This window comes from Chanos chanos, chromosome 5 (assembly GCF_902362185.1).
Source record: "Chanos chanos chromosome 5, fChaCha1.1, whole genome shotgun sequence".
Classification (NCBI taxonomy): Eukaryota; Metazoa; Chordata; class Actinopteri; order Gonorynchiformes; family Chanidae; genus Chanos; species Chanos chanos.
In genome coordinates, this window is record NC_044499.1 from 27,520,140 (window position 1) to 27,533,478 (window position 13,339).

The following is a 13,339-nucleotide window of genomic DNA, read 5'->3' on the forward strand; positions in this document are numbered from 1 at the left end:
TTGAAAGTGCTCCTGGTCAACCTTTCTTTTTGCTTTAGAAAGAGACATTTTTGCTTGCATTTACAGTTTAGTGACAGCTAACTAGCTAACAGTTCAAAGTGTTTGCGAGGAATAGCTCTGCTGGTTGCTGGTAATGGCTCTGCTGGTTGCTGGTAATAGTTAGCTCTTTTGGTTATTTTGGTTGGCTGACCCAGAGCTGCATTAACTGCTCTGGAATTAATGTTAGTCTACGCACCTATAGTCCCAAAGCTAATGTTGAGTATTCTAAAGAAGCTAACGTAAAACGAAACGCAAAACGGATATACGGGCTGAATCTCATTACAAGTCTAAAACAATCAGGGGGCTGCACAATGTGGCTGGTTCTTTGAGACCCCTGGGCTAGAATAGGAGAAATCTAATAGTCTGGTGTTCTGCAAGTTTTGCAAGGATGCCCCTATGATACTTACAGGCTCCTCTCTTTTTGTCTCTGGAAACCTGCATATGAGACGCGATGCAGTAGTAAAACACATTGATGCTGCAGGGATGTGTTCATTAACCGGTCACAGCCCAACATAACAAGATTAAGATTCTGGTGGTTTCATGGTATATCATGATATTTTTATTTTTTGGATTACTGGGCCTTTATATAGGTTTGTAGTAGCTTATTCTACTGCCAGGAGTACACAGAATATTAAACACTCTAATTTCATCATGTATATAATGAAGGATGTGATTACCAATGGGTTTGCTTGGCCCCACAAAATGATAAAATATGCAGAATGTACGCAATATGCAGAATGTTGTAACGACCTCGCTGGTTTCAGCCATTCCACGCTCAGCGTCACCGGTTTACTAATCACCGGTCTGATCACCCTCATTCTTCACACCTGCCTGCACTTTAGTTTTCCCTGACGCCATTCACAATTTAAACCCTTCCGCTGGATCAGTCAGTGCAAAGTCTACACCGTCCATGTGTTCTCTCAGCCATCTCGTCTCTCGTATATTCAGTGTTCAGTGTTCCATAGTCTTGTTTGGCTGCCTGTTAACCTATTTTTGTCACTCATTCTTTGGACCCCTGGTAACCCTGTTTGTGTTGAGCCTGTTCCTGTTTATATTCTTGTCATTAAAAAACTTGTGCTTTGTCTCGTAGTGGCACTTCACATTGCCACTTTTAATAAACGCCACGGTCTCGGAACATATGAGGAATACAGGTTTTGAACTGCCAGTCAGAAGAATGAACATGTAGAGCACGCCAAGTGAAATTACTTTTCTCTGACTCTCCGACTACCAATTCTCGTCTCGTCTGTCTCTCATGCCTGTATCTCATAAACTGACTCAAGTCGCAGTGCTTCTCAGAATGCACAGATTTGATTGGCTGAGTAGCATCACGTGAGATGATTTAGAATGCATGCAATTGGTCTGTGAGTTTCCTGGTTCGCTAAGCCAGTGCCGTAAAGGCTAGAAAAGCTGAGCCAGTCAAATAGAAATGCTCCATCAAAAGTGAATAACTCTTATTTATTATTTATCGCTTATAGGTCCGGTATGGCGGTGTATGAAAAATTTATACTGTATGGGAAATTAAAACCAGCATTAAAACCCGTATGGGAAATTGAATCAGTATACCGCCCAGCACTATGGTGAACTGAAAATAGTAACATTCTTTGAAATCCTGTTTACTATAAATTTTGTTTCAGTCATTCTTAATCTTTCCAGCTGGTGCATTGGTGTGTTTATTTGCACAATAGTGATGCATTATGTTTAAGTCCTTAAAAACAGAACTGACTGTGCTCCTAAATTTCTGAACTTGGGCGCACAAGTGCCCCTTGAAAAAAAATGTAAGCGTAGAGCCCTGCCATGGGAACCACCTCAAAAATGGCAAAGTGATGACCCCGAATGAATAATAATAAATATAGCTGCAAGCAGCGATGTGGTGGCCAAGCAGCCCTGCAGGGCACAACTGACATGGCAACTTCATGTAATCATGTTAAAAGCATGGCTATAAGCACTGATAAAGTTTTATGACAACTGATCTGACACAAGAATCACTTTTGCTAAGAGAAACACATGAACACTTAAGAGGAAAAAAGGTATAGGTCAAATGACAGAAAATTTTTTGCACATCCTCAGGACGGGGTCCCGGGTGCACATACCAAATTTGATGCTAGTATGTAAAAGCACTGCTGAGATACGCTCTTACGTCCTGTTTGGTGGCTTTGCCACTGATTTTGATCAGCTGTAATGGGTGAATGCTTTCGTCAATCGAAAAGCTAATGAATAAGTTTTGTGAGGCTCGCTCTGGAGATCATCTGTGCCAATTTTGAGGAAGATTGGACAAACTTTGCGGCCTGTGAAAACTTTTCAAACATTTCCATAAAATCCAATATGGCGGCCACATCAATTAGGTTGACATGACAAGTTGCTATGTCTAGGCCTTGGGACCTCTCACAGTATCACCAGACATGTGATTCATATATTTAAGGCAAACACATCAACAGTTGTTGGCCAAAATGCATTTTTGCTTATTACAGTGCACCCCCAGTAGTCAAATGCCGCAAAATTTTTTGTGCCACCATAGAATGGGGTCCTGAGTCCATGTACCTAGTCTTGTTTTGATACATCAAACTGAGTTGGGGCTATACTTCCTGACTGGCGACTTTGCGGTCAAATATGATCGCAGAACAGGAAATAATAATAATAATAATTATTATAATAATATTTATTTAGAGCCCAATATCACTATTTATAGTCTCAAAGGGCTTTACATGTCTATAACAAAGTCAAATCAAAGTTATATCATGTGTAAGTTCGAGAAAATAGATAAGTCTTTAGTTTTGTTTTAAAGGTATTGAGAGAGTTTGCTTCTCTAACTTCTTTAGGTAAACCATTCCAGAGGAAGGGAGAGCGGTAGGAAAAGGCTCGGTTGCCAGCGGACTTCTTTTTAACTCTTGGAATGACTAATAATCCAGAATCTTGAGAGCGCAGGGTGCGAGGTGGGTTATAGGGTGTAATTAAGTCAGACAGGTAGGAAGGCGCAAGCCCATGTAAAATTTTATATGTTAATAAGAGGACCTTAAAATCTGCCCTTGCATGAATTGGGAGCCAATGAAGGGAAGCCAGGACAGGGCTAATGTGATCAAACTTCTTCGTTCTGGTCAGAATTCTAGCAGCAGCATTCTGGACCAGCTGAAGACTATTGGTACTAGAGGCAGGCAGGCCAGAGTAAAGAACATTGCAGTAATCGAGGCGAGACGTGACGAATGCGTGAACAATGGTTTCTGCATCAGCCATACTTAGAAAAGGCCTAATTTTAGCAATGTTATGGAGGTGATAAAAGGCAGTTTTGGTTGTGTTCTTCATATGAGTGACTAGCGAGAGACTAGAGTCAAAAATCACACCAAGGTTCTTAGCTGAAGAGTTTTGAGAGATGATGCAGTTGACAAAATTTAGAGTTAGATCACTAAAAAGATGCTTATGCGTAGGGGGACCAATGACCAGCATTTCAGTCTTGCCTGCGTTAAGCATCAGGAAATTTGAAGACATCCAACCCTTAATAGCACAAAGACATGCCTCAAGGTTAGCCAATTCAGAGTGGTCATTATGCTGGATAGGTAAGAAAATCTGAGTATCATCAGCATAACAATGGAAGTTAATGTTGTAACTACGAATAATGTCACCCAAAGGGAGCATGTAAATAGAGAATAGAAGAGGGCCAAGGACTGATCCCTGAGGAACACCATAGTCAAGCTTATGGTATTCAGAGGTCACATTATTATAGTGGACACACTGCTTTCTCTCAAAGAGATAAGATTTAAACCAAGAGAGCGCCAGGCCACAAATGCCAATTTGGTTTTCCAGGCGCTTTAACAATAAAGTGTGATCAACCGTGCCAAATGCTGCACTCAGATCAAGCAGAATAAGAACAGAGGTAGCACCAGCATCCATGGCTAATGAAAGATCATTAGTTACTCTAGTAAGCGTGGTTTCAGTAGAGTGAAAACACCTGAAGCCTGACTGAAATATTTCAAACAGACTGTTAGAGGACATATGGGCTATCAGCTGAGCAGCTACAATTTTTTCAAGTATTTTAGAAAGAAACGGGAGATTAGAGATCGGCCTATAATTATTTAAGGCTTCAGAGTCAAAGTTTGGTTTTTTAAGTAAAGGCCTGATCACGGCTGTTTTAAAAGAGGAGGGTACAATACCAGATTTAAGTGACATATTTAGAGTGTTTAGGATTGTTGGGCCAAGAACCGAGAAAAGCTCCATGTAAGCTCCATATAGCAGGTAGGGGATCAAGGAGGCAAGAAGCTGGTTTGGCAGAGTGCACCAATTTGGACAGCGTGTCTAGAGAGATAGGGTTAAATTGAGTTAAAGGTTGCACATCCTGACTAATCTTAGGCGCAGTAACAGAGAGTGTGCAGGCAGACTGATTTGATAAATTAATTTGAATATTTCGACAAATCAAGTCTATTTTTTGCGAGAAAAATTCAACAAAATCGTTTGCGGTAAAAGGGCTAGATTGAGGAGATTGATTCTGGGTAAGTTTAGATATTGTATGAAAAAGGAACCTGGGGTTATTTTTGTTAACATTAATTATTTTCGAGCAATACGCGTATCTGGCTGTGTAGAGAGTGCGTTTATAATCTATCAGGCTGTCGTGCCATGCAAGGCGAAAAACCTCTAGTTTGGTTGCCCGCCAGTTTCGTTCCAAACTCCTACACACCTGCTTCAGCGCTCGGGTTTCATTATTAAACCAAGGTGTTACGTGTTTACGTCTATTTTTTATAGTTAATGGTGCTACCATATCTAGTACATTACGAAGGGTAGAATTTATGCTGTCCGTCAAGTCGTTCAAAGATCTTTGCTGATCATTGAAAGAGTTGAGAGCAGTAGGAAGCAGATCAGCGAGCGCAGCAGAGGTGGAAGCATTAACGCGACGGCAGCTACGAACCGCGGTAGAGACAATTGGTGTCAACGGAAGAGTTACTTGGAAAGTAATAAGAAAATGGTCTGAGAGGGCAGCGGAGTAAGGAGAGACGACAACGTGAGAGATATCTAGTCCGCGAGCTAGAATAAGATCTAAAGTGTTGCCACTGAGATGAGTTGGTTCGTGGACATATTGGTTAAAGCCAAATGTGTCTATGATAGTTGTAAAAGCTTTATTAAGTGAATCAGAATTGTTATTGATGTGAATATTAAAGTCCCCCAGGATCAGGATTTTATCCACTCTAGTAAGAATAACAGAGATAAATTCAGAAAGAGAGAGCGTGAAAATGCACCAATGGGAAAAATGTCACTACTAGCTATATACATAGTCATATTAGTCTTAACATTATGATGTTCATTACGATGAACATTATTCGTTAGAGGGATACTTCGAAGAGGGCGACGGTTTTCTTGTTGTTTCTGTTGTCTCTGCGTGACCAGTGCTCCAGCTCTTTTGCCTCGCTTCCTTCTCTGTCTCCATTTACAAGGTGTAGCAGGTAGGCTAAACAATTTAAATCTAAACAAATGGAAGTCCGCTGAGTCCGTTGAGCAATTTTTGCCTATAAAATGCGCATCGATTGTAGATCTGATGTTGATCAAACTCTCCCTATCGTAGGTGATCATCACGTTCAAAATTATAGTGTTCTTGCACAAAATAGTGTGAACAAATTAACAAAAAAGTTCAATTTAAGATAGAACTCAGAGAACGACAGCCATCTTGACGGCGTGTTACCATGGAGTCCCATGCTGACACGTCCAGACCTCAGAATAAAAAAAGGCATGACTTGAAATGATAATCATGATTTTAGACCAAACATATGAAGAGTAATGAGCAAAAACATGTTTTTTTCTTATTATAGCGCCCTCGAGTGGTAAAATGGGGCAATTTGTTTTGGACTCCCTTTGGGTGGAGTCTTGAGTCAGTACACCACATTTGGTGTTTATACATTGAATTGCTGCTGAAATATGAGCTCACTTCCAATTTCGATTGGCTGTGAGGGACAAACAATATTGCATTGAAAAGCCAATAAATAACTTTTGTGAGGCTTGCTGTGAAGATAATCTGTGCCAATTTGGGGAAGATTGGACAAAATTTGTGGCCTGTGAAAACTTCTGAAAATTTTTAATAAAATTCAATAGGGCAGAAATTGATGGCATTGGGTGCGTTGAGTGTTACGTGTATAAACGCACCTCCAACTTTGACCCGTTGGTGGCGCTAGAGTGATCGAGGTTCAGACATGAAACTTAGTGAAAACAATCAGGGGACTGTCCCCAATCAGTGTGCCACATTTAACAAATTTTTACTATACGGTTCTAGGGGCTGCATTGACACCCTAACCAGAAGAATAAAAGGAAAAAGAAGAGGATGATGGAGAAAAGGTAGAAACACAATGGGTGCCTATACAGCTTCGCTGCTTGGCCCCCAGTAAACACAAGGAAAGCAATAGGGCTTTGCACCTGCGGTACAGGCGGCCTCCAGTGGACACCGGAGGCCTAGCACCACAGGTTCTCAGCCCTAATGATTTATACGAATACGAATATGAATATGAAATACTTTATTAATCCCGAGGGAAATTCAAGTGTCGCAACAACTCCGTCAGCACACACCAAACACAGCATAGAATAAAATAGTAGAATATAATAAGATAAATAGGAAATAGGAATAAAATTAAAACAAGATAAAATACAGAGTTGTTTCTGTACACAGTGCAGTAATTGGTAACGTATGCCACAGAGTGAATCTCGCCCCCATACAATTTGAACAAGAGCGAAGCGAAATTCACTGCAATGGAAGTGTACGGTACAGTCATTAGTGTCTGCAATGAATCTTAATGAATTTTCTTGAATTTAATTTATTTATTTTTGGGTAAATAAATTTTTGTGTGCGGCAGCTGCAACAGGGGGTGCTGCAGCACCTCCAGCACCCCTACTTCCCGCAGCTATGACTCCTGCTTTTCTCTCAGCTCATCTGCACTCCTGTTGTCGCTTCCACCACCATAACCCTGTAACCACTGACAGGATACACTGTGGATAAAGGGAGGATATAAAGTCAAATAAAGTCTGCACATCTTACCACACAAAGCTCCCTTTTGGTTGGTGGCCTGTGATTTCGGGGTTGTTAGAGAACTGGAAAGCGGCAGGCACCTGCGTGGTCATATATTTGCCATAGTTTACAGTGACCGGTAAATGGCCAGAAGGCACTTTATGAGCCCTGTATTGCCCTGTCCGACAGGTGATCTCCTCACCAAACAGCTCCCTATGAGAGACAGACAAAGCCGCGTTAGAGCGTGTGAGAGAATGAAGAAGACGAATGAGGGAGAGAGAATAACAGATAAAAAAAAGTGGAGGGCTGAGGAAAGAAGAGCCCTTCAGTCCTAAAAAAATTTGAAAGTAAAAATTCTTATGCAGCAATGAGCACGTTAATCAACATAACTATTTCTCTATACATTTGGGAGCAATGCAGAAAATGATGTATTAATTATAAAAAAAATTATGCCCACACTTCACATACAACTCCTCCCACAGATATGTGGATGTCCTGTTTGGAGGCTGTGTCCAGGGCACTACCACTGATAGTAACGAGTGTGCCCCCCGCCTTAGGGCCACTCCTGGGGCGGACCATGTCAGGCTTGGGCTCCTGGAGAGTCAGAACAAGACAATGGATCAAATAAATCCTCTCTTATGTGAGAACTGTGTAATTCCTGTTACAAGAGAAGCAACAAATTCACTGCAGTTATCAACAAATGTGAAGTATTGGAAATGTACTGAAGAGGACACTGCAAGGTACCGCACAAGTGTGTTCTTTCACACCATGATGGAACAGTTAGGCAGAAAGAAAAGAAATATCAAAGATCCTGTGAGATTTTTTGTAGTGCTTTTTCATACATGCTTTAAGAGCCAGAGGGGATTTAGGCTGTACACTGATATATCTGAATGTACAGCTTGGATTGTAAAGTCATCTTTACTTGGTCGCTAAATGTAAGCACTGTCATATCAATAGTTTTAAGTTTCTTTATCATCTTGCTCCTTTACATTCAGTTATTGTATCATTTACATAAGAAGAATCTTTATGTACATAATTATGAACATAATTCTAAAATTAAGATGATGATTGCTGATGTTCTTAGAACAATAAAGCTTTTTCAGACACCTAGTCCACACAAAAACAAAACATAATGTCTATGATGCAATTATATGGAGGCTAGCTAATGCTCTTTTCTTCCAGTGGACACATAACTTAAAACCCTCATTACAGAAACTCGCCTGCTCATGACTGGAAACTGAAAGTGAGGAAACATGGATTTATGTACTCACTTGGTTATTCCTGATAGATTCAGAAAATGTACAACGCTATTGCAGTTTTTTCCCTGGATGCCAGACCTTAACTAAATACAAATAACAGTGTTTAATTTACTAATTGTATAACTGAATTCAATTCAGTTCAATTCAATTCAATCTATTTGTTGAGTGTTTTTTTTTTGTTTGTTTGTTTGTCTTCATTTTGGTTTAATTTCACATACTCTAATAGGAAAACTCACATTTTACTCCTTTGCTATTTTCAAAGACTAAGAAGGGTTTGTGTGCTAAAAGCAAGCAAGGGACAGAGTTTCACTATACTACATATATATGTATATGTGTTTAGCACTATGAATTATGACAGTCAGTACACAATGAAAACATGGCCAATTCAATACCATGAACCTGAACACCCAGCAGCACATTTTATCAATCTATAATGAAGGGGAAGGGGAAAAACAAACAAACAAACAAACAAAACCCTCTGTTCCATTTCAGTAGTGTAATTTTTTCACAAATCATAGTAACATGAGCCTATAAGAGTTTGTCAATGGTCACAAAAATCCGCAGTGGCTCCCATGACAGACTAATAACATAATAGCTCTTACAATTACTATTACAGCAGAGCCCTCTGAAATATCTACAGTTATTATTACTCTACATTAATATTCTTAGTATTACACCCAATATATTTATGCAGCAATGACAGAGGGCCAAGCCCAGAGTGTGAACCATAGAGTGTACCCTGAGGAAACAGGTTGAGTCCTGAAAGTTTGTGAAAATGGAAGTGAAGTTTGTTCAACATTGTAGGTGTTTCCTGATGGTGCAGCTTTGTGCAAATGGTGTGTGAGACAGAATGAGAAGAGAAAGAATGTAGACAGGTGTCACATTCTATGTAATCTGTGAAATACAGATTTGTGTAAAACTAAATAATCACACAAATCATCAATGGCATTGTCAGTTATTACTGTGGACACAATATGGTGCTAGAGAGCACAGAGAGATAAGTAACCCCCAAGCCCAAAGACAAATCATCCCAGAGCTCCAGCAGTTGTGGTGAAAATCAAAGATGTTACACTGAAACTGGACGTACTTGTATGAAACTGGATGACTCACTTTGTATCACTGCTTGGTGGCACTGTGCAGATGAATCACTACTTGGTAGATAAACTGGCATGATTTTTTTTTTTTTTCATAAAAATTGGACAAAGACCACAGCAGCAATGCAGCTCTACCTGATTTGTTATATGTCTCATAAACAGCATGCATAAATTCCAAGCATGCAGGTATCACAGTATCATGTCGACAGTACGTTTTTAAAATCATAACACTGTGCCTGTGGCTGCAGCATCAGCTAGTAGTAATGACATGGGTCTTTACAAGGTTCTAGGTCTGCCCTATTTGATACGCCATGTTTGGGTCTTCACAAGGTTCTAGGTCTGCCCTGTTTGATATGCCATGCTTGGCGAATTTCTGAGCAAGAGAAGTGGGTGACATAAAAGTGGGTAAAACTGATATAAAAAGAATAAAAGAACAACAAGAACAAGAAGAAGAGCCATTATAGCAGGGGTCCTATGTACCTTTGGGTCATTATAATTCTAAACATTATTAAGGATGTTGATACTGAGATCTCTATTGCAACACTGTTGTTCAATTAAACCTTATGGTTAGCAGAGGTGCTGGATCACACAAAGGATACGGTAACTTTACTCTGGCTTTTTACTGACCTTGCACAGTAAAATCTATCATCCATTTGCCACCAGTTGTAAATTGCAACAATTAAGCTTTTGTGTTTCCGTATGTTTTAGTTAAGACACCACTGACAAGTGTGCTGAGCTCCTTTCTGTCTACTGAGCAAGCACGTAGCACTACACATCCATGTTGAGATGATAAAGTACATCTTATTGCCTCTAACAGTGATCCAACATACTCCATTTACACTTATAAACCTGTTAAGTCGCAGGAAAATGTAATGGTGTAATGAAAATAGACTGCACATTGCCCTGCATTGTGAAACAACAAAGTCATTTACCATGAGCCAAAAATACGAAAATGGAAGTGCAGCCTAGTCACAAAATTGAGTAAAAAGAAGCCTGAAAGCTGTTAAATGTAATTCTGCATATAGATGTAATTCTCTCTGTAAGAGTGGTGCTTTAACACAACATCTGCAGCATAATGAGTCTGCCGCTCAGAGCTACATCAGCAAAAAGAACAAGGCCAACAGTCAACCACACATTCATACTCAGTTACAAAAATTCAGCGACATCGTGCTGCATGCACTCTAATTTCATACCCTATAGGTGAAGTTAAAGGAAGAGACTCCCTTCTTCCCTCCTGTGACCTCTACCTCGACCTTCCCAGCATGGAGGCTGTGGCGCTCCATGAGACCAATCTCACAGACAACACTGCAGATAGGAAGAGAAACTGTTATTACGAGCACCGAGGACAAGGCCATTCATGATAGCAGAATCTATCACAATATCAGAAATATCAACATATCTATCTATATGTCTATCTATCTATCAAAATATCTATAAGTCTATCTATCTATCTATCTATCTATCTATCTATCTATCTATCCATCAGAAATATCACAATATCAGAGGACATCAATAGCAATGTTGACTAGCTTCAACTTCGAACTTAAACTGAAGCTCAATTCTGAAAGAACTTGTATCCTGAATAGTAGGCCCCTGCTGAATTCATCTTAACACATGGTTTGGAGGAGCTCACCAGATGCTGAGATAAAGGTATCACAGGCCAGCCAGTGTTTGAACAGCTTATTAGCAATGAAGAGGAAAGTAAACTCAAGAATTTCCTCACTTTAAATGTTCTTATACATAATTTTAATTATTCACTTTAGCTCCCTTGCAGTGGGTTACTGTACAAAACAAATGCAAGGAGACGGAGACATGCTATTGAACTGTCCAAATAACAGCCTGTGGGGAAGGTGCTGCATTTCCACAATATACACTGGATAAATGCAGTTGACATACTATTAAACCACGAGGAGGCTGAAACAGAGCATACAGAAACCCCTTCCACAGTGACAGGATCTGTGTTACAAACAGCACCCAAAAGCACCTATAGATAATTATTACCTGGTGGAGACAGAATATTTGCCCTCCTGATGGGCACAGGTCACTCCAGCCACAGTGATACTCTTAATGTCATCCTTGTGGATGCCCAGGTTGGAGCCTTTTATGGTGACTGCAATGCCCCCCCTCAGTGGACCATAGCGTGGAATAATCTGAGGTTAAGAAATGGAGAAATGAAGAAATGACAGGATTAGCACACATACTTGGGACAGCATATTACTTAAACAAGGCTAGAAATGAGTCTAAATTAGTCTAATTTCATGAAAGTATTAACAGAGATTGTAGTCTACTAACTAGGTATGTACATTAGTTCAGTATGACTTCTAAAGGTAGACATTGGAGTAGGTAAGCTCGAGTAAAAAGGCTTGAAGCTATTAACAAGTAGAGCCAAGACACTAGATGAAGCAAGGGGTTAGAGACATCTAAGAAGGTATGGCTGATTGATGCTATGGCTGATTGATGCTAGAGTTTGGCAATTAGGCAAGACTAAAAAGACAGAAAATCGTCCCATTTTGACAAAGTGAATCAGCACACTACAGGAAAGCATTCATTAGACAAGCTTTGAACATACGAGTAAAGTGTAAACAACAATTGGTCAAGTGGATTTGTGTGACCATTTTCAAGTTCAAATACAAGTTGAACAGAGATTTCAGTTGGACAAAAATATGTTGGACAGAGCGAAAGCATAACTCACATCAGTAATTCTGGGGTCAGGGCACTCCAACAGTTCATCATCAGGGCACAGTCTGTCGAACACACAGGAGCCAGATCTCTCACACCACACACACTGGTACTTGGGGTCAGCATTCTTACAGAGACTACAGTCCTCCCGTCCCAGTGAGCAGTTGTACAGAGTCACTTAATGGAAGAGGAATAGTGGCAGTAAAAGAGAAAAGTTTAACTGAGATCTGTCAGTAATTCATTCTCATTCAAATGTATCAGTCTCCCTGTTGAATATCACAGCTATTATCAGTTAGAAATGGCACTGATTCTTGAGATAAGGGACAAAACATGTTTAATGTCTTCCATTTTTTCTATAAATACTGCATTAATTTGAAGTGGATATATTTTTCTAGACAAAGGTCTCAGCTAACAAACCATGTAAGGGAACAGGTTTTTTTATTAAAACATTTTTTATGAAAATTGGCATTTATTCACGTCATAACTTGATTTGTGTCAACTCCATCAGACACACCAAAAAGCATAGTATTTTAATTTGATCAGTTCAACAACAGTATAAAGTCTTCAAGTATCCAATAATGGTGCTCTGTAACAGAGTGAAGTAATAAAGTGCATTATAAACATTTTTGTTCTGATTTCACACTATTTTGAAAAATCCAATTCCAAAAGTTCTTAATTTTGTGTATACATTTTTAATATTAAGCATATATAATCAATGTTCTTGGGCAAAAAATATATGACTGCATGTAGTTCAGCTGGTGTTTTAATATATAAACACAATAAATTGAACAAAGATTAACGTATTTCTTTAAAAAAGGACAAAAAACATCGTCTGATGGTGTTGACAATTACTGACGGTGTTGACAAACAACTGATTGAGATCAGACAAACTTTGACATGGACCTGACAACAGGATCTCCAGGCAGAAATCAAGAGACTAACATGTTCCTGGCATCAAAAGAAAACTAATGACCGAGAACTCTGCCTATACCCCAGTAGAGGTGAGTAAGACAGGTCAGTATAAAAGGAGTTTGGTTTATCTAGAATACATATTTTCTGAACAGGTTGGTGTTGCAGGTACAGTTAGTATAAAGGTAAGTATATTGGCTTCAGTGTAGAGGTAAGCATTACCATAGGACACCTTGTAACAACAACAGAAATGCTCATCATTCTGTGGGAATACAGGAGATCTGTAGCCTATTTTGAAACAGGGTCAGTTACTTAAGATTTCATTTTTGTCTGACCCGCATGACTTTGGGCAACAGGTGTCGGACATGCTCGCGGTCTGTGAAGTCGAT

General features: G+C 39.6%; 1 protein-coding gene across 1 annotated transcript in view; it reads right to left on the reverse strand.

Moving 5' to 3' along the window:
* plxnb2b (plexin b2b) overlaps window positions 1-13,339 on the reverse strand; it is an 89,373-nt gene that overhangs the window by 38,496 nt on the left and 37,538 nt on the right. Inside the window, exons 12-16 of the mRNA XM_030773604.1 lie at window positions 12,055-12,218; window positions 11,364-11,512; window positions 10,556-10,667; window positions 7,467-7,603; window positions 7,040-7,222 (exon numbers count right to left, since the gene is read on the reverse strand). Of these exons, the coding sequence (XP_030629464.1) occupies window positions 7,040-7,222; window positions 7,467-7,603; window positions 10,556-10,667; window positions 11,364-11,512; window positions 12,055-12,218 (745 nt within the window). The remainder of the gene's footprint in view (window positions 1-7,039; window positions 7,223-7,466; window positions 7,604-10,555; window positions 10,668-11,363; window positions 11,513-12,054; window positions 12,219-13,339) is intronic.